This window comes from Netta rufina (assembly GCF_964035555.1).
Source record: "Netta rufina genome assembly, chromosome: 27".
NCBI classification, from domain to species: domain Eukaryota; kingdom Metazoa; phylum Chordata; class Aves; order Anseriformes; family Anatidae; genus Netta; species Netta rufina.
The window spans coordinates 4,404,089-4,423,400 of NC_140151.1; the positions used below are offsets into that span (position 1 = coordinate 4,404,089).

At 68.9% G+C, this 19,312-nt stretch overlaps 4 protein-coding genes across 4 annotated transcripts; 2 read left to right on the top strand and 2 right to left on the bottom strand.

The window, feature by feature from the left end:
* The first annotated feature begins 1,096 nt into the window (after positions 1 to 1,096).
* On the top strand, positions 1,097 to 9,014 carry LOC311219271 (uncharacterized protein). Its single transcript, XM_084302352.1, has 31 exons — positions 1,097 to 1,180; positions 1,905 to 2,069; positions 2,175 to 2,491; positions 2,573 to 2,651; positions 2,735 to 2,883; positions 3,010 to 3,105; positions 3,407 to 3,460; positions 3,587 to 3,658; positions 3,786 to 3,812; positions 4,039 to 4,083; positions 4,166 to 4,219; positions 4,309 to 4,371; positions 4,446 to 4,511; positions 4,623 to 4,685; positions 4,782 to 4,814; positions 4,901 to 4,963; positions 5,033 to 5,095; positions 5,182 to 5,244; positions 5,319 to 5,381; positions 5,538 to 5,588; positions 5,778 to 5,840; positions 5,916 to 5,978; positions 6,152 to 6,187; positions 6,317 to 6,353; positions 6,504 to 7,003; positions 7,082 to 7,181; positions 7,267 to 7,905; positions 8,061 to 8,157; positions 8,260 to 8,519; positions 8,619 to 8,654; positions 8,745 to 9,014. Exons 2-31 carry the CDS (start codon positions 1,994 to 1,996, stop codon positions 8,969 to 8,971), a joined length of 3,555 nt encoding a protein of 1,184 aa, XP_084158478.1. The 5' UTR covers positions 1,097 to 1,180; positions 1,905 to 1,993; the 3' UTR covers positions 8,972 to 9,014.
* A 1,133-nt stretch (positions 9,015 to 10,147) lies between these two features.
* Positions 10,148 to 11,278, bottom strand: LOC311219272 (surfactant protein C-like; the record flags this gene model as incomplete). The annotated part of the gene is made up of 5 exons (XM_084302353.1): positions 10,148 to 10,243; positions 10,388 to 10,498; positions 10,583 to 10,687; positions 10,758 to 11,030; positions 11,237 to 11,278. The coding sequence occupies 5 exons, from the start codon at positions 11,276 to 11,278 to the stop codon at positions 10,148 to 10,150; spliced, it is 627 nt and encodes a 208-aa protein (XP_084158479.1).
* A 1,479-nt stretch (positions 11,279 to 12,757) lies between these two features.
* Positions 12,758 to 13,743, bottom strand: SFTPC (surfactant protein C; the record flags this gene model as incomplete). Its single annotated transcript, XM_084302354.1, has 5 exons — positions 13,647 to 13,743; positions 13,418 to 13,564; positions 13,180 to 13,320; positions 12,978 to 13,088; positions 12,758 to 12,856 (listed from the first exon to the last, which is right to left on the bottom strand). Exons 1-5 carry the CDS (start codon positions 13,689 to 13,691, stop codon positions 12,758 to 12,760), a joined length of 543 nt encoding a protein of 180 aa, XP_084158480.1. The 5' UTR covers positions 13,692 to 13,743.
* A 780-nt stretch (positions 13,744 to 14,523) lies between these two features.
* LGI3 (leucine rich repeat LGI family member 3) lies at positions 14,524 to 17,445 on the top strand (the record flags this gene model as incomplete). The annotated part of the gene is given in 12 exon segments (XM_084302213.1): positions 14,524 to 14,735; positions 15,335 to 15,406; positions 15,511 to 15,582; positions 15,696 to 15,767; positions 15,878 to 15,949; positions 16,126 to 16,295; positions 16,384 to 16,544; positions 16,546 to 16,549; positions 16,628 to 16,854; positions 16,857 to 16,902; positions 16,905 to 16,982; positions 16,985 to 17,445. Coding segments are annotated over 12 exon segments (1,647 nt in total).
* Between the last annotated feature and the right edge of the window lie 1,867 nt (positions 17,446 to 19,312).

A 19,312-nucleotide genomic window follows, 5' to 3' on the forward strand; every position in this document is an offset into this window, starting at 1 on the left:
CCGTGCCGTGGTTTGGGGTCACGGTCGCCAGCTGAGCATCCACGGTGGGTGATGGGCGCAGCGGTGTCCCCGCGGTGCCATCCTGCTCTCCGTGCCCCATGGAGCTGGGGGGGGACAGGGCTGTGTGCTCCCAGCTGGGTTTGGGTCCCCCCATCCCGATTTGGGACGTGGGGTGCAGATGCCTGCTCGGCACCAGGTCTCCCCTCCCCATCCCCAACCCCAAACCCTCCCCAAACCTTCTCCTCGTTCCCTTTCTAGGACTTCCCCATGCTCAGGGCCCGACGTTCCCACCCTGTAGGGGAAAAATCTCCTCCGTGCCTCGCCCCCAGGCATCTTTTTGCCCCCCCCCAGGCAGCAGCCCATCAGGGATGTGCTCTCCCTCTCAGCCCTACATTGCAAAACCTCCTCCGCACGGCCGCGACAGCCAGTAAACTTTTCCCCTTCCAGCGAATAAATAAACCTCAGAAAACCGGTCTCGCTCTGCTTCCCCACGCCGCCCCCCGGCCCCCACATCGCGGGGCTGGGAACTGGCGGAGGAGCCGCCGAGCTCAGCCCCAACCTCTCCCCGGGCTCCCGAGCAAACAAACTGAATCCCCCGTGCAAAACAAGCCGGGCTTTTGAAACGCTTCCCCTTTCCATCCCGCTCTGCTGCTTACGCCGGGGAGGATGTGTGAGGGCTGAGGCCCCGGGTGATGTCAAGCCATTATGTCAGGGGCTGGCCGGGCTTTTCGGCCCCGATTTTGCCCCTTTTTTCATGGAGACCTCCGGGGACCTGCCTCTTGTTTTTCCCCTCCCTCCACGCAACCCCGTGGCTCCCACCCCAACATTGGCTCCCTGGGCAGCGTCTCCCTTTCGGAGGGGGTCTCCCAAGCCCCGCAGCCCCCCAACGGGTGCTCAGCCATGAGCTCCTCGCCCCTTCCCCAGGGTGGGCAGCGGTGGGGGCTCCGCCGCCCCACGGCGCGCAGCTCGCCCGCCCCACGGAGCCCCGGAGGCTCTGGTCTGGCTGCGAGGCTGCTCCCCCTGACGTCTCGGCCATCTGATGTTTGCTCGAGCCCTGGGATAAATAAACCTCGGATCTCACAGCCTCCCACGCAGCCGGCCAGCTCCCGCAGCCCGCGCTCCGCCGTGCCGCGCCGTGCCGCGCCGTGCCGTGCCCCTCGGTCCCCCGCTGCGGCCCCAGGTAAGAGGTTGGCCGACCCCTGCTGCGGGTTTGGGGTGATGTTGGGGTGATGCTGCGGGTTTGGCTCCCTCCTGGGCTCCCACTGTGGGTTTTTGGTTCGTTGCTTTGCCAATCCCAAAGGTGTTCGGGCTCCGGGTGCCTTCTGCCTGCCTGCTCCGGCAAGGGCGCGTTGTGTCCAGCGGGCAGGGCGCAGGGTGGGACAGGCAGGACGTGCTCCTGGTCCCATCCTCAGCTCCTCGTCACCCCATTCCTCCATTTCCCACCTGCACGAAGGCTGCCAAGCCCCAAAAGGCCTCCCCGAGCCCTGGGGATCACTGAATTTCTGCAGCGTGCCCCGCGCTGCCCGGGGTGCTGAGCTGGCAGGGCAGGGCGCTGCGTGGCATCCTTGCTGCACCCGCGGCGAACCCAAAACCATATCCCAAAGGCCAGCCGGGGGTTGTCGAGCCCCATGACAAGCGAGGGTGCTCCGTGCACCTCACCCGCATCACCCCGAGCCTTCCTCAGCCCCGCTGCAGCTTGCGTTGAGCGCTGCGGCGAGCCCCGGGGGGAGCAAAACTCACCCCAGCGCCGCCCGCGAGCGGCCAAACAGCCGGGCAGGATGAGGCCAGCGCTGGCTCGGCTCAGCATCCGTGGCCCCCGGCTGGGCTGAGCTCCACGCCGGAGCTGTCAGCGGTGATGGATGGGGAGCTGCGGCAGCTCTGGGCCCGCCGGCTCCCCGAGGCAGGTGCCGCGCTCTCGCCGCCGCTCAGCCCTGCCTTGGGAGGACGAGCTGCTTGCGCAGGACCAGCCGGCTCCCCGAGCCACGCCGGGGCCATGGGGCCGTGCCGGGGCCGGTTCCTCGCCGTTCTGCTCATCCTGGTAGCCACGGGGGCTTGGAGCCAGGAGGAGGGTGAGTTTGGGCATCCCCGTGCCCAAAACTTTTGGTGCCGTGGTGCCGCGGGGGGGGGGTTGTGCACCCCACAGAGCTTCAGGCTGTGTGTCTCCCCCCTCGCAGCGCCGTGCGCCCTGCACGTGCTGGTGGCCCTGGATGTCACCGATTTCCAGCAGTCCAACCTGCAGCCCTACCTGGAGCGCATCCTTCGGGACCTGGCCGCCTTGGAGAGCCTCACCTGCCGCCCGCTCAGCCTCCGCCTCAGCCTGCAAAGCGTCGGGCAGGGGGGGGACACCATCTTCCAGGGGGGGCTGAGGCAGCCCTGGGTGGACGTGCTGCAGCGCCTGGCACGGGCGCACGCCTTCCAGCGCTCCTACTTCAACCAGCTCGCCCTGCAGAGCTTCCTGGGCACCCTGGCACGCCAGGAGGAGGACACCAAGGTAAGGGGGCCAGCAGCTCGCCGGGAGGACCCTCTCCTCGCCCAGTTTGCTGCTGGTGCACCCAGTTTTCCCCTCGGCCAGGCGCTGCTGGTGCTGACGGACGGGCTGGATGACGAGGTGCAGCGGATGAAGGAGGTGGCCACAGCAGCCTGGCTGCAAGGTTGGGGCAGAGAGGGGTTGGAGGGGACCGGGGGACGCCCCCCAGCACGGCGTGCCACCCCTGGGCACCTTGTCCCACTCCAGGCCAGGCCGACCTGCTGCTGACCGTGGCCGTGAACAACGCCACGAGGCTGGGGGAGCTGCAGCAGCTGGAATTCGGGCGGCGGATGGGGAACGGGCAGCAGCTCGCCGTCGACATGCCCGAGGCTGGCGGGCACGTGGCGCAGGAGCTGGTGAGGATGGGTGGTGACAGCGGGGTCCCCGTGGGGGCTGGGGTCCCCCTGGGGGGTTGGGGTCCTCCTGGAGGGGCTGGGGTCCCCCGTGGGGGGCTGCGTGGGGATGTCACCACCTCTCCACAGCTGGCACTGGCGGAGAGGACGTGCTGTGGGACGTGTCCCTGCACCTGCGTGGGGCTGCCCGGCCTGCGGGGCCCCAGCGGCCCCTTGGGGAGCAAGGTAAAACACTGGGGGTGCCCAGCCCTGCGGGATGCTTTCGGCCTCGACCTTTTTCCCTTCGTGGGGGGGCCCCGAAGCCCAGCCCCGATCCCTTTCCCAGGGCCACCAGGCGCCCTGGGAGCCGGGATTAACTCCGGCCCTTGCCCCATCCGGTCCCAAGCCGCTGCTCCTCGCTCCTCTCCCCTTCCTCCCCCAGCTGGGAACGGAGCCCAGGAGCTCTGGCTCCCAGCCCGGGGTCCCTCCTGGAGCCGGGGGGGTTGTGGGGGTCGTGGCTGCTGCCCCCGGGGTCTCTCTGTCCTAGGGGGTGGCCGGCAGCAAGGGACGTGCTGGAGACGAAGGCGAGCACGGGCACAGCGTGAGTCGGCCGTGGGACCCCCGGGGAGGGGGACGGGGTGGTCCTGGGGGCTCGGGGGTGCTGTGAGCACATTTTATGGCCGGGCACGTTGTCTTTTTGATGTTTTTTTTCCCCTCCTGAGAGCAGGGGGAGCAAGGGCCAGCAGGTCTGCGGGGTAGCCGAGGGATGCAGGGGTGCCCGGGGCAGTGTGGAGCGAAGGTGAGTGTTTGGCACAGCCTGGCACAGCCTGGCACGGCTTGGCACAGCCTGGCACGGCACGGCACGGCTCCAGCCCGTGGTGCAGCCGCCTGCTGCTGCCCCTCCTGCTCACCCTCCTCTCCTTTAGGGCGCCGTGGGTCACCCCGGGGAGCAGGTACGTCCCCGCCTCGCTGCTTACCCTCCGGCACCACGGGCACGGACGGGGAGCTGGCAGCGGCAGGGAGGCCTCCAGGAGGATGGAGAGGGAAGGGATGGGGCTGGGGAGGAGAAAGGGGGGTGGTCGTAGCAGGTGGAGGAGCGGGGTGGTCCGTGGTGCTGCGGGAAATAGGGCAAAGCCTGGGTGCTCCATGCCGTGCCCTGCACCCCGTGCCATTTTGCAGGGACCTCCTGGAGAAGCCGGCTACGACGGGGTGGATGGGGAGCAGGTGAGCTGAGCAGCGGGGATTTGTGCCCCCTCCTCTCCCAGGCAGATCCAGGCAGGGGTTCAACCTCCTCTCTCCTTCCCAGGGCGAAGCGGGGACCCCCGGGCACCCCGGAGAGAAGGGGACCCGCGGGAGGCAGGTGCGGGGCTGCTCCGCTGAGCCTCGGGTGCTGCTGCCTCCTTCGCCCCCCACCCGCACCCTAAATCCTTTCCTCTCACCTCCACCCAGGGACAGAAAGGCTCCCGGGGTGCCCGGGGGGAGAAGGGACCCCCAGGTCCCCGCGGAGAGGTGGTGAGTGCGGGTTGGGGTCCCTGGGGGCGCGGGGGGTGCCCTGGGTGCTCGCTGACCCCCCCTCTGTTCCCCAGGGAGCACCCGGGAGGAGCAGCCTCGAGCCCGGCACCCCGGGGTGGAGAGGAGAGGGGGGCCCCCAGGTAAAGGCTGGAGGGGGCTGCGATGGTGTGGGGGGGGGTGCTGGGAAGCAGTTTGGGGGGAAAAACAGTCCTTTAGGATCATTTTGGGGACTGGAAGGTTTCCCTTTGCAGGGTGACCCCGGTCCAGACGGTCCCCAGGGGCCACCAGGGCCACCGGGCCCCCCGGCTCACCCGGTAGGTGCTGGTGACAACGGGGGGGGGGACACACGGGGGGGCTGTGACAACACCACGAGCTGGGGACGTGGCCGGTGACCCTGCTTCCCCCCGCAGACCTCGTGCCACAAAGGGCAGCCGGGAGCGCAGGTAGGGGGTCCGGGGGGGGTCCCGTTTGGGGTCTGCCCCCCACCCCGAGGGCTGGGGACACCCGGAGCCACCCCATCTCCTCGCAGGGCAAGAAGGGGAACCGCGGCAGCGCCGGGCAGGGGGGCGAGAAGGGGCACGGAGGAGCTCAGGTGAGGCTGTGGTGACCCCCCCCCTGCCCCGTGCGGGTGCCCCTATTGCCCCCCACTCTCTTTCCGCAGGGGGTGCCGGGGCCACGGGGGACAAAAGGTGTCAGCGGCCGCCCGGGGAGCAGAGGAATTCAGGTGCTGCCCCCCTCCCTGTGCTGGGGGGCCCGCTGGGGGGCCCGCTTTTGGGGTTCCCCCTTGAGCCGCTTTTGCCTCTCGCCCAGGGTGCGCCCGGAGCCGAGGGTCCTGTGGGAGCAGCGGGGCCAGCCGGCCCCAAAGGGGAGAAGGTGAGCTGTAGGGTGGTGAGGGGCATCGCAGCCCCCCCCGTGCCCCCAGCCTGCTGCCCCGTTGTCTCTTCCAGGGCCAGGAAGGAGCCGAGGGCAGGAAGGGGAGCGCGGGACCTCGGGGACCCAAAGGTGCCCTGGTAAGGCTGGGCAGGGTGCCCCTTGGGGACAGGGCTGCCCGGTGGGGACAAGGCACCCGCAGCGCCTTGGGGACACTCTGAGGCTTTGGGAACACGGATATTTGTGTAGATCCTGCAAAAAAAAAACACGGTTTTGGGTTTTTTCTCCCCTCCTAGGGCGAGATCGGGTGCGACCGGCGAGGCGCCCCGGGGAGACAGGGAGCGAAGGTACCTGGGAGGGGGGGACAGAGCTGGAACCGAGCCCCTTGGGGCTGCCAGGAGGGTGCTGTGCTCACTGGTGCTGCTCCCCCCAAGGGTGCTCGGGGGCTGCCGGGGTTCCCGGGGGTGCAGGTGAGCGCACGGGGCCGGGGAAGGGGGCTGGGGACCCGGCCAGCCCCCCCTGAGCCTCCCCTCCAGGGCCAACGGGGCGAGCGAGGAGCCCGCGGGGACAAGGGCAGGCGAGGGCTGCCTGGGCGCAGGGTGAGTAGGGGGCACAGCCCCCCCCGGGACCCCCCCCATGGCTGTGCTGCTGCCTCAGGGGGCCGAATTTTCCAGGGAGAGCCCGGGAGCAGAGGAGAAGCCGGCAGCCACGGCAGCCTGGGACCACCGGGGGTGATGGTGATGCCCTGCAAATTCCCTTTTTCTCCCTTTTTTTTAGCCTTTTTACCCCCAATGGGGACACCCCCGATGGGGACACCCCCAATGGGGACACCCCCAGTGGGACTTGTTGCTCCTGTCCCATCCCTCAATGCCTTTTTTCTCCTTATTTTTCCCCTCTCCTGCTCCTCCAGGGCCCCAAGGGCTCTCCGGGTGTCCCCCCTTCCACGGTAAGGGCCGGATGGGGACGGGACCCCAGCCCCAAAGTCTGTAGGACCAGGAGCTAGCAGGGGGGGAGTTCAGCACCCCCCTGGCTGCAGTAAGCTTTGGGGCTGACCTCGCTCCCTGCTCCCCTCCAGCCCTGCGAGCTGAAGGCTTTCATCCGCCAGCGCTGCGGTGAGCGGGGACGGGCTCCGGGGGTGGTGGCAGAGGGGACAGGGAACAGGGAACGGGGGAAAAAACGATGGAAAACGCTCAGGGGGTGGCCGTGCAGGCGCGGGACACCACAGCAGGGCTTGTCCCGGAGCTGCCCAAACCCCCTCGCAGCCTCCAGCTTGCCCTCCTGCCCTCTTTTCCCCACGGAGCTGGTGCTGGTGCTGGAGACCTCGTCCACGGTGCCGCCGCCTCTCTTCTCCCGCATGAAGGAGCTGCTGGCCCTGCTGCTGAGCGACCTCCACGTCTCCCCGGCCGGCTGCCCGGCGGGGGCTCGCGTGGCCGTGCTGTCCTACGCGGCCTCCCCCAGCTACCTGCTGCGTTTCGGGGAGGCGCAGAGCGGGGCCGCGCTGCTGGGGCGCCTCCGCCGCCTCTCCCCCAGCCGCTCGTCCCAGCGGGGCCGCCTGGCCTCTGCCATGCGTTTCGTGGGGCTGCACACCCTCAAAAGGGTGCGGCGGGCCGTGCTGGGCAGGAAGGTGGCCCTTTTCGTCACCAGCGGCCGCAACCAGGCCCTGGAGGGCGTCGGGGAGGTGGCCCTGCAGTACGAAGCGCTGGGCATCGTGCCGGTGGTGCTCACCTTCAGCCCGCTGCCCGAGGTGGTGCGAGCTTTCCAGGTGAGGATCCGCTCCCGGAGCCGCGTGGCTACCAGCCCCGTGGCCACCCCGAGCTTATCTCTGCCCCCCCCCCTGCAGGTGAACAGCCTCTTCCAGGTGCTCCAGCTCTCCACGACAGATCCGGACAGGGACGCGGCGCTGCTGCAGCAAACCCTGCTGCCCTGCGTGCTCTGCTTCGGTAAGGCAGCGGGGCTGCCACGGGGCTCAGCACCCCCAGCACCCCCCTTTTGGCTCATCCTGTGCCCCCCCTTTGCTCCCCCCAGACCTCTGCCACCCCGAAAGCTGCCCCGCAGCCGTGCCGCCCCGCAACCCTCTGCGCCTGGACGCCGACCTGGCCCTGGTGGTGGACAACGCGGCGCTGCCGGCGAGGAGCCTGGAGGCTGTTGGCGAGCTTTTTGGCAACCTCTTAGGGCGCCTGCAGCCGGCGCAGCGGGGTGCCCGCGTCGCCCTGGTGCTCACCGGCCCCACCGCCCCCCAGCAGGGGTTGGGGGAGGTCGATTTGGGGCTGCAGAGCCCCGGGGAGCAGCTCCGGGAGCGCCTCCGCCTCGCGCTGGTGCCCAGGGTGGCCGCGGCGGCACCCGGCGGCGCGGTGGCGTGGGCGCTCCGGCACGTCTTCCCGGGGGGCACCCGCGGCCGTCTCCGCGTCCTCTTCGTGGTGGGGACGGGGGACGGGGTGCTGTGGGACGGGGAGGCGAGGCAGGCGCTGGTGCCCTTCTCCCGCTGCAGGGATTTTGGGGTCTTGGTGCTGTCCCTGGGCCGGAACGGGACGGAGAGGCCGGAGGCGGCGGTGCCGGAGGTGCTGGCGGGGTGGCGGCACCACGAGCTGCGCCTGGGCTCGGTGCAGGGCCCCGAGATGGGGTACGCCGAGAGGATGGCACTGGGCTTCCTCCGGAGCCTTTGGGGTGAGCCGTGCTGGGGCTTGGAGCACCACCGGGTCCTGCCCCCGGCTGCTCCGGGTGGGGACGGGTTCCCAGGAGGCAGCTTGGAGCCCAAAACCTTTTTTTTTTAATTCTTTTTTTTTCCTGCCCCTCCGTCATTTTTCTCTCCTGCGTTGCAGCGGAGAGCAGCCGGCACCCCAGCACCCCAGGGTGCCCCCAGGGGCCGTCTCCCTCCGGTGCCAACACCACCGAGCCGTCCCCGGGGACCCCCGCGCAGTGAGTGAGCAGCACCGGGGCCACCCCCCGGCGGGTGGGGGCTGCGCCTCCTCTTCCCCGGGCGCGTACCAGGGGGGGGCTGGCACCCATCTCCCCTCCCAGGACCCCCGAGAGCCTCTCCGTGCCCCTCAGGGGGCTGCCCACGGCATCCCCCAGCCCCGGGAAGGGCCGGAGGGCGGTGGCCGTGCCCGGGCTGTGCGCCCTGGATAAGGACCCCGGCACCGCCTGCGCCGACTTCTCGCTGCGCTGGTACCACCGGAGGGACACGGGGACCTGCGAGCGCTTCTGGTACGGGGGCTGCGGGGGCAACGCCAACCGTTTCGGCACCCAGAAGGACTGCGTCCACACCTGCGTGGGCACCGGTAGGCGTGGGGAGGGCGTGGGGGGCCGTGGGGAGGCGCCCCCCTCCCCAGCAGGGCACCCCCAGCCGGCTGCGCTGACGCCGCGCCCACCTTGGACAGGTCCCCGTGGAGCCGGCGAGGGGAACGCGACGCGGGGTGAGGAGAATTTTGGGGGGGCAGGAAGGGGATGAAACCCTCCCCAACCCCCCCCCACAACCCCCCCGGGGGTCCCCTCGTGCCTTGCAGCCGCCTGCCTGGAGGCTCGGGACGCGGGGCCGTGCCGCTCCTACTCGCCCAAGTGGTTCTTCGAGGAGCCCGGGCGCTGCTCCCTCTTCTGGTACGGGGGCTGCGGGGGCAGCCGCAACCGCTTCGAGAGCCGGGAGCAGTGCGAGGCCCTCTGCGTGGCCCCGGGAGCCGGGGGGAGCCGGGACCCCCTCCCCAAAAACTCCTCCTCCTGCGCTCCCGGCTGCTGACGCGCGCCTTGGGGGTACCCCCCCAAAAAAATAATAAACCACCCCCTGGAGACGCTGCCGCCTCTCCCGGCCTCCGTGGGGTGGAGGGAGGAGGATTTTGGAGGATTTTGGAGGATTTTGGAGGGTTTTGGAGGGTTTGGGAGGGTTTGGGACAGCTCCGGCACGGCGAGGGGGCGCAGAGCCCTGGCACCGCTCCGCGCGCCCCTCTGCCTGCGAGGCTGAGGAAGGGGTTTTTGGGGGGGGTTAAAATAAAACCTCTCGGCCCTTTTCACGCCTGCTGGTGCTGTGGGGCCGGGGGGAGGCGAGGGGATGAGGGTGGGCGCCCCGGAGCTGCAGGGAACCCCGGCCAGGCGCGCCGCGTCCCGGCCAGATGCAGCTGCAGCGTCCCGGGGGGGAGCTGCGGGGGCCGGAGCCAGGCGAGGGGGGAGGCAGCTGCGCTGCTGGCCGGCTCCCAGCCCGTGGGGGGGGGCCACAGCTCCCTGCTCCCACCCCCCCCCGTCCCCTCCCCGGGCTCCTTTGCCTGCTCCAGCCACGATTCTGCGGTGCTCGGGAGCGCAAAGCTCCTCCGGGGTGTGGGGAGGGAGGGGGACGTAAATGGGGGGACGCCCCCCACAGCCGCCTCCGCGACGGGGGTGTCCCCAGGAACAGCTCCGGGACCTGGTTTATTCCCCTCGTCCTTTATTTGGCTCTGAGGGGATGCTTTTGGCACATTTGGGGACATTTTCAGCCGGGCACCCGCAGCCCCCAGCCGGGGACTGCGGCGGAATCGCCCCCCAGGCCGGTGCTCCAAGCCCCAACCCAGGTCCCTGGGCAAGCAGAGAAGCAGAATGGAGAATTTTGGGGGTTTTTAAACGTTGTGTTTGGGGTTTTTCAAGCTCATTTTGGCGCTTGGGCTCGGCGAAGCTGAGAAGGCAAAGTGACAAACCAGCAGACACCCCCCGGCCCCCCGCCACCAGCCCCCTCCCCAAATTTTGCAGCCCCCTGGGAGGTGGGGGCTGGCAGGGGGGGGGCTGCTGGCGATGTTCCCGTCCCGGTGCTGTGCAGGAGGAGGGCTGGAGGTGACGCCGTGGCCGTCGGGGCTGCTGCAAGGCAAAGCTGACGCCGTGAGGGTGCCGCCGCGTGGGTGGGGGGCCCCTAAAACTCCCCCCCCGTACCCCAAAACTCACCCAGCCTGCCCTAAATCCAGTAAATGGGGACGATGCTGCAGAGGATGCTCGCCGTGGTGCCCAGCAGGGAGCGGTCGTCCAGGGGCATGGCCAGCCTCTGCTCAGCCTGGGGGAGAAACGCAGGGCACCGGAGCACCCTCGTCTCCAACCCTCACCCTTGGGGGGCTCCTGTGCCCCCAGGGAGCCTCCTGTGCCCCCAAAGAGGCTCCTGTGCCCCCCCAAAACCTGATCCTGCCCCTCCAGAGCTCACCTGCCGGCGCTGGAAAGCCTGGGTGGCCGCATCCAGCCCCGGGATGTTGTCCTTGTCCATGCGGGTGACGTAGCAGGCGTGGTGCAGCCGCGACCTGTAGCTCACCAGCAGCTGTGCGCACGCAGAGCCGGGTCGGTTTGACCCCAAATCCCACCCTACGGACCCCCACCCCGTTCCCTTCCCCCCCCCACTCACGTTTTTGTAGTCGTAGACCACCGTGGCCGGGTTTCCAGCTCCGCCGTCCACGTAGAAAGTGGCCGCGTCCTCTTCCCACGCCTGCCCCACGCCCAACCGCAGCACCTGGGGACGGGGGGGAGCTCAGCCCCTGCCCCCCTGCCCGTCCCCGGGGAGCCCTGGGGACCCTACTCACGGCGTCGGGGTGGCCCCGCTCCACCTGCAGCCACATCAGCAGGGCGCCGGCGACGATGACCACCAGCAGGACCACCACCACCACCACGATCAGGAGGCACTTGAGGTGGTGGCAGCTGCTGAGCAGCTTGCGGGGCAGGTAGCAGAGCAGGCGAGGCACGAAGCACAGGCAGCCCTTGAGGCTGCAGCAGCCGGGGCGGCAGCAGCGCGAGCATTTGGGGCAGCAAAGGGCGCAGGGCAGGCAGCAGGAGCCGCAGCAGCCCTTGTCGGCGTCCTGCGGGCGTGAAAAAGGTGGAGAGACGTGGATATAGGGGCAAGGAGACGGGGCCAAGGGGTGAAAGAGGGGTGGGAAGGGCTCGCTGGGGTTCGGCTCCCACCCTGCTCGCCCTGGGGGGTGCGTGTGGGGGGTGCTGGGTCTCCACGAGGCACGCAGAGGGTGGGCGCAACCGTGGCACCGCTCCGTGGGGCGCGGGGACTCACCAGCGGCTCCTCGACTGCCACCTGCTTCATGCTGCTCTCCATCTCTGCCTCCTCCTCCTCCTCTTCTTCCTCTTCCACCTCCCAGCCCGGGCAGCCCGCAGCAGCTGGGGCAGCGGCTTTATTTGGGGGGTTTTGGGGTGGGGAAGGGGGCGGCCCCCACGAGCAGCCTCGTGGTGCCACTCGGCTGTGCCGCCCGCTCCCAGCGGTGTTTGCCCAGCGCCCTGCCCGCAGCTGCTTTCCCCTGGGAACCCGCAGCTCAAGAGGGCCTGAGGACACTTGTCCCCAGGGCACGGGGACCTCTCTGCTGCCCCGGAGCGGGATTTGGGGCCAAAACAAACCCTCCTCAAGGGGTTCAAGCTGCCCTCCGGGGTGGAGCATCCGGGGATGGGGTAGCCAAAGGGGAACCTGGCCCTGTGCCCGTGACCCTTTGTCACCTCGGGCACCTGGAGGTGCTCGGGAAGGGGAAAACACAGAGGGGACATCAAAAGGGTCCCCGTGAGCCGCAGCACTGGGGCAGGAGTGGGGTCACCATGGCAGGGGGCCACGGAGCACGGATTGGGGCCGGGTGCTCCAGGGCCTTGGTCCCGAGGGTGCTGGGCCCGCGTCGGTGACCTCTTGGCCACCCTGGGTCCCCACCACGGTCCCCAAGCAGCCGTGGCTGTGGGTCTGCCCCACATCTTGCCCCCTGCCTCCTCCCCCGGGGTGCTGAGCAGGATGGGGACCCCCCAGGGGGCTTCTGCCGTGTGCAGGGGGGGGGCGCAGAGCCCCTGCCCCGCTGCGTGCGCCCCTTCCCAGCCAGGGGGGCACGGGGCAGGGATGGAGAGGTGACGGTGACACGTGGGGAGGTCCAACGCCCCTGGGGGGCTGGCACGGGACCCCCCAGCCTCTTTTTTGTCCCTTTGGATCCCCAGCTCCCCAGCAGGACACATGGGGGTGAGCCCCGAGGGTGCCCCTGGCTGCTGTGGGTTGAAGCAGGGGGACGTGGGGCGCACGGAGGGCGCAGGGGGCAAGCTGGGGTGGCACCCACGGGTGCCCTGCTGGCCCCGGGGATGTGACCTGTGGTCCCTCTGTCCCTGTGTGTGTGAGGAAGGGAGAGGGACGGGGACTTTTTCCGCACTGAGGTGGCCCAGGGCCCTGCAGGGTGCTGGGTGCCCCAAAGGGCTGGGGGCGCCGAGCCCTCCCATGCCCCTCGGCTGGGGCTGGACCCGTCCCCACCCTGATTAAACCAACACCGGGGGTGCTCCCCCCACGCCGGACCCCTCGGGGACCACCCCAGGCGCAGGACAAGGAGGAGAGCAGCACTGGAGGCAGGGCCCAGCTTTACTTTGCCGACAGCAGCACACATCCCGCAGCGAAACCCCAATCATTTATTGCAAGCACCACGCGGTGCCGAGGCCGGTGATGAAGCTGACGACGATGATGATGATGAGGAGGAGGAGGAGGAGGAAGAAGGAGCCCGGGGGGGGCACCACAGGGGGCACGGGGACGGCGGGGACACCCCCTCCTCATCCCCAGCCCCTGCTAGGTCCAGTAAATGGGCACGGAGCTGCAGAGGACGTTGGCGGTGGTGCCCAGGATGGAGCGGTCAGCCAGGGGCTCAGCACCAGCCTTCCCCTCACCCTGCGGAGACACAGCGGGAGCTCTGCTACCCGTGGCCACCGTGGCCTCGAGGGAAAGCTTGCCACAAGCCCAGCGGCGCCCTTCCCAGGTGCCCAGGCCGCGGGCACGAGGCTGGGCTCACCTGGCGCCGCTGGAAAACCTCGGTGATGGCGTCCAGCCCGGGGAGGTTGTCCTCATCCACGCGGGTGATGAAGCACACGCGGTGCAGCCAGGACCTGTAGCTGACCAGCAGCTGCGTGCAGGCAGCCCCCCCGTCAGCCCAACCCCGTGCTGCCCCCCCAAAAAAGCCCCCCCCAGCCCCCCCCCCCCCGTGGCACCCAAACCTTGCCGTAGTCGTACACCAGCAGCGCGGAGGAATTGCGCCCCTCGGCCACGGCGAAGGTCCCGATCCTTTCCTTCCTGCTCATGGAGAGGTGCTGGGGGAGCCCTTGGGCGCCCAGCCCCTCGATGCTCATCCTCAAAACCTGCAGGGAGGAAGGGGACGGAGTCACCGTGGGTGGGGGGACACCCCTGGAAGCCCCCCGCTGGGCGCAACGCGTGCGCCCCCCCCTCTTTGCGCACCCTCTCGGCGTGCGTCTCGGTGAGGCGCAGCCCCAGCAGGAGGAAGGCTGCCACCAGCACCACCAGGAAGACCACGGCCACCACCACCATCAGGAGGCTCTTCAGCTGCTGGGGGACGCAGGGCAGGCGCGGGGAGGCCGTGTACTCCTGGGGAAAGGGGGGGGGAAACAGGGGGGTGAGTCCAGGCTCAGCCCCGTGCCGGCGGGGCCGGGTGCTGGGTGCTCCTTACCGGGGGGGCCTCCTCTATCAGCGCCTCCTTGGAGCTGCCGTCCATCTCTGCCCTCAGCACGCAGCTCCTGCCCCTCTGCCAGCAGGAACGGGGGATTTATAGGGTCCTCGGGGGGCGCTGGGGCTGCCAAGGTGCCACTCCAGCTCTGTTTGCCCAGCCCGGATAAGAGCCGGGGAAGTGTGTGTGTAGGGGGGGGGGGGGCGTGAAAACCTCCGAAACCTCCGAGGGCCCTTTCCCAGCATTTGCAGGTGGTTTGGGAGGGGGCCAAGGCAAACAGGGGGGTGCCCGCCCTCCTCCTGCCCCCCCTGCGCCCACCCCGAGCACCCTTGGGTGCTGCCCCCCGCTGCCACCCAGCCCGCGGGCAGCTGCGCAGGGCTCGGAGCTGGCTGGGCTCATTGTTGGCCGCGAGCGCCGTGCCTGGGACGGGCAGCCCAGCGCCCCCCCCCCGCCACCCTGAACCCCCCCCCCAGGCCTTGGCAGCACCCAGGGCGGCCGGGGTGAAGCGCTGGGGGTGGGCAGAACCCCCCCAAAAAATCAAAGCAGAGCCTGGGGGCACGTGTCCCCGAGGCCACCCGCCGGTGCCGTGCCGTGCCGTGCCGTGCCGTCACGCTGCTGCATCCATCCCTCTGTCCCTCCCTCCCTCCTCCCGCAGCTCGCAGGAGCATGGAGAGCTGCAGAGCAGCAGCCCCGCTGCCGCCAGCCCCCTCCAGCACCGCCGCTTCCCCCCGGCGCTGAGGGGTCCTCGGGGAAGGAAGGAGAGGGGGCAAAATAAAAAAAATAATTAAAAAAAAAGGGCTTGGCTGCGGCTCCCTGCAGCAGGACAGCAGCACCAGGGGAAAAAAAGGAGCAGGAGAAGGAGCAGGAGCAGGCCAGGGCGATGGAGCTGCGGCACGGCAGGAGGATGCCCGGGGGCCAGCTCTCGGCTCTCCTGCTCCTCCTGGCCTCCGCTTTGCTCTGGGGGGCTGCGGGGGGCCGGCGGCCTCCCCGGCCTCCCCCGTGCCCCCCGAGCTGCTCGTGCACGCGGGACACGGCTTTCTGCGTGGACTCCAAGGCCGTGCCCAAGAATTTGCCCCCCGAGGTCATCTCGCTGTGAGTAGCCGGGGAGGGGGACGGGGACGGGGATGGGGATGGGGACGGGGAGGGGGGGGGGGACGCACGGTCGGCTCCCCGTGGCGCAGGGCTGGCAGCGGGTGCTGGGGCAGGGCCAGCCTCGGTCTTTGTGCTGCAGTGGGGTTGTGCGGGGCGAGGGCAGCTTGGGGGGGGTCTCAGGGGGGGTGAGGGAAGCTCTGGGTGGGCTGGGGACCCCCCCAACCCTGGGTTTGTCCCCGTGTGGGGGTGCCCTGCGGTGCCAGCAGGTCCCCCGTGCGCACGCAGCACTGGATGGAGCAGGGCTGCAGCCCGGCCCCGCCGCACCGCCCGGCTGCTGTGACCTTGGGGACAAGAGTCCCGGGGGGACACGGCTTGGGGGGGGGTCCCTGGGGGCACAGCAGGGCGCAGGAGCCTCGTAGGGGCGCGTGCGCATCCGTCCGTGTGCGCACACTTGGGCTGTGGATGTGCCGCAGGGCACGCGTGGGGTGGGTGCCAGCCCTTGGGGCTGAGCCCCTTGTCCCCTACGTGTGCCCTATGTGTCCCCCCCCGTGTCCCCCCCCGTGTCCCATCACAACCCCGGGGTCTCCTCCTCCCCGCAGGACCATGGTGAACGCGGCCTTCACGGAGATCCGAGAGGCGGCTTTCGCCCACATCCCCTCGCTGCAGTTCCTGTAGGTCAAATCCCACACCGGTGACCCCCCCCTCTCCCAAATCCTCACCCCCCGGGTGCCCCCCCGACCCAAATTCTGACCCTTTATCCCCTTTTTTTTTGCAGCTTGCTGAACTCCAACAAGTTCACGCTGATCGGCGACAACGCCTTCGCCGGCCTCCCGCACCTGCAGTACCTGTGCGTGGGGGGGGGGGGGGACAGGGACAGGGACGGCCCCGAGGGGGGGTCCCGGGGTGGGGGCTGCTCCCCGTGCCCTCGGCGCAGCCCTGCAGCCTCTCCTCCTGCCCTAGGTTCATCGAGAACAACGACATCCAGGCGCTCTCCAAGGCCACCTTCCGCGGGCTCAAGTCGCTGACCCACCTGTGAGTAGCGGGCACCCCGTGCGCCCCTCCCTCCCCGTCCCCATGGGGGGGACATTGGGGACAGCTCCGTGTCCCTCTGTCCCGCCGGGCACAGCGCCTCTCGTCCCCAGGTCTCTGGCCAACAACAACCTGCAGACGCTGCCCCGGGACCTCTTCAAACCTCTGGATATCCTGAGTGATTTGTAAGGCTGCCGCGGCACCGGGGACACCACGATTGGGATGGGGACACCGGGATGGGGACAGGCTTATGGGGCACGACCCCGTGGGCACCTCTCTGCCCACCAAATTGGGGGATAAGGGGGTCCCTGCTGGGGCTCGGGCAGGGCAGGGGGAGGACTCGGTGCCCTCCTCTCCCCAGGGACCTGCGGGGCAACGCGCTGGCCTGCGACTGCAAGATCAAGTGGCTGGTGGAGTGGATGGAGAGCACCAACACCACCGTCCCCGCCGTCTTCTGCAGCAGCCCCGGGCAGTTCGAGGGCCAACGCATCCGGGACCTGGCGCTGGGCGACTTCCAGTGCATCACCACGGGTACGGGGACCCCCCAGTAAGGGGGTAAGGGGGACCCCCAGCCCCGCCTTGGCTCCCCGCGCCCTCACCTCCACCTCTCTCCCCGCAGACTTCGTGGTGCACCAGGTGCTGCCCTTCCAGGCGGTGTCGGCCGAGCCCTACACCTACGCCAGCGACCTCTACGTGGCCCTGGCACAGCCTGGTGCCAGCAGCTGCGCCGTGCTCAAGTGGGACTACGTGGAGCGCAAGCTGCGCGACTTCGACCGCATCCCCCGGTAAGGTCGGCGCCGTGAAACCCCCCCCTTTTTGTCCCCTGGTGTCCCCCCCAAATTGATGTGTCCCGTGCCCTGCAGCCCACTCGGCCGTGCACTGCAAGCCCATCGTGGCCCAGGGCCAGCTCTACGTGGTGGTGGCGCAGCTCTTCGGCGGCTCCTACATCTACCGCTGGGACACGGCCGTGGACAAATTCATCAAGATCCAGGACATCGACAGCCAGAAGACCCGCAAGCCCAACGACATCGAGGCCTTCCAGATCGAGGGCGAGTGGTACTTCGTCATCGCCGACAGCTCCAAGGCCGGGCCTCCACCAGCCTCTACCGCCTCGACCAGAACGGTTTCTACTCCCACCAAGCCTCCACGCCTGGCACCGCGACACGACGTGGAGTACGTGGGAGAACGACGGCAAACCCCGGCTCATCATCGCCAGCAGCTCCAGGCGCCCGTCATCTACCAGTGGAACCGGGCGCAGAAGCAGTTTGCGCCCCAGGGGGAGGTGGGCGAGCTGCTGGACGTGCAGATGGTGAAGCACTTCAGGGCGAAGCGGGAGCACTACCTCTGCCTCAGCCGCTACATCGGCGACTCCAAGGTGGTGCGCTGGGAAGGGCAGCGCTTCGTGGAGCTGCAGACGCTGCCGTCCCGCGGCTCCATGGTGATGCAGCCCTTCGCCGTGGGGCAGCGGCGCTACATGGCCCTGGGCAGCGACTTCTCCTTCACCCACGTCTACCTGTGGGAAGAGGAGAAGCAGAAATTCGTCAAGTTCCAGGAGCTGGCGGTGCAGGCGCCCCGGGCTTTCCGCTACGTGCCCGCCGCCGACGTGCAGCTCCTGCTGGCGCCCAGCTTCAAGGCCAACACGCTGGTCTACCGGCACGTGGTGGTGGACCTCAGCCTCTAGCCGGGGGGAGGCAGAGCCCCCAAAAAGCGGCTCTCACCTCCCCTGGGGGCTGCTCGGGCACGGGGACACGCATGCGCCCGCCAGCCCCGTCCTCTGCCCCGCGGTCACAGCCCGGTGCCTGCGCCCCTCCCGCACCCACACCCTTTTTTTGGGGGAAGACACTGCCCTCGTTTTTCCCCCGGTGCACCCACAGATCCCCTTCTCTGCCCTCCCATATGCAGCACCCACGGCCACCCCGTCCTGGCCGCGTGCTGGGACACCCCTTGCCCTGCAAAGCGACGCCCTTGGGTGCTGGCAGGGGGGGAGCACGGGTGCGGGGTATGGGGGCACTGCTGTGGGGCTGCAGGCAGGGCCAGGGCTGTATGGCATGGTCCCAGGGCATGGGGCTGCTTCCAGGTGGGTGGGATGCTCGAGGGCAGCGGGATTTTGGCGGGCGGATGGGATGCTTTGATGCCGAGGTGTGTAATGGGGTGCTCTGGGGTCAGTGGGATGCCCCGGGGTGCATTGAGATGCGCCAAGGTGGATGAAATGCCCCAAGGTGGAGGGGATGCCCTAAATTGGGTGGGATGCCCTAAATTGGGTGGGATGCCCTAAATTGGATGGGATGCCCTAAATTGGGTGGGATGCCCTGAGTTGGATGCGATGCTCAAGAACAGCGGGATCCTCCGATGCCAAGATGCAGGGGGATGCCCCAAGGTGGTTGGGATGTTCCAAGGTGGATGGGATGCTCTGAGCTGGATGGGATTCCCCAGGATGGTTGGGATGCCCTGAGGTTAACGGTTAACGGGATGCCCCAAGGTTAATGGGATGCCCCAAGGTTAACGGGATGCCCTGAGGTTAACGGGATGCTTGAGGCCAGCAGGATGCAGCCCCAATTCCTGTCCCCCCTGTGCACACCCCGCAGCCCCTCTGCCCCGTCCCCGCAGCGTGCCAGCCTCACCGGGGTGCACGCACCCACCGAAAACACCCCCAAATAAACAAACTGAGACCCCACAGCCATGCCTCCACCTCCTCCCAGCGGCCCTACGAGGCTGAGGACAGCCGAGAGCCCTGCTCGGGGCTCTCCCGGGCGTTTTGGGGGAGCAGCAGAAACCCTGGCCCGAGGCGGGGAAGCGGGAGGTGTTTCCCCAGGGTGTGGGGTTTGCTCCTGCACCCCGCCCGCACGGCTGGTTTTCCAGGGGAGCCTTTCCAGGTCCCACGGGCGCCTGCATATGCATGGGGAAAAACCACCAATTAAGCTCACGAATAACGAGCCTCTTTTCGGGAACAGGCAGCCCGGGGAGAGGGTTTGTTCCCGGGCGGCTGCAGATCCTAACCCCGGGGCTCCGCCACCCCGCTCTGCCTCGGTTTCCCCAGCAGGAGAGGGAAGATTTTAGTGGGGAGGGAGGCGGGGGGGTGCCGGGACCCCAAAAGCAGCTGTGGTAGGGGTCTGGGGAGCCCCATGGCCACCGCTGGGGACGTGTGGCTGGGGGAAACGTGGCCTGGGGCAGGTGCCAAGCGCACCCATGGGGGCTGGAGAAGCCCTCCAGGTGAGCCCTGTCCCCAGGCACCACGTCCAACCTCTCCTTGAGCACCCCCGGGGATGGTGACCCCACCACCTCCCTGGGCATCCCGTCCCAACGCCCAACTGCTCTTTTTTGGGAAGAAAAGTCTCCGAACTGCAACCTGAACCTCCCCTGGAACACCTCGAGGCCGTTCCCTCTGCTCCTATCACAGTTAGGCCATCCCCGAAACCAAAATAAAACCCGGAGATCACACAAAGGCGCCTGCTTCGCCTTTTTCCGTGTTCTAAAGGCTTAAAACAAAAACAAAAACAAATAAAAAATGGGTGGGAGAGGGAGGGGCTCACCCTTTGCACTACTGGGCG

What these genes read in the sequence shown, in the direction of transcription:
- LOC311219271 (XM_084302352.1), top strand. Translation starts at nt 1,994, where the DNA reads ATGGGGCCGTGCCGGGGCCGGTTCCTCGCCGTTCTGCTCATCCTGGTA. An exon ending in GAGGAGAGGGGGGCCCCCAG is followed by an intron (nt 4,512 to 4,622) that starts GTAAAGGCTGGA and finishes TTCCCTTTGCAG; the next exon opens with GGTGACCCCGGTCCAGACGG. An exon ending in TGGGACCACCGGGGGTGATG is followed by an intron (nt 5,979 to 6,151) that starts GTGATGCCCTGC and finishes CTGCTCCTCCAG; the next exon opens with GGCCCCAAGGGCTCTCCGGG.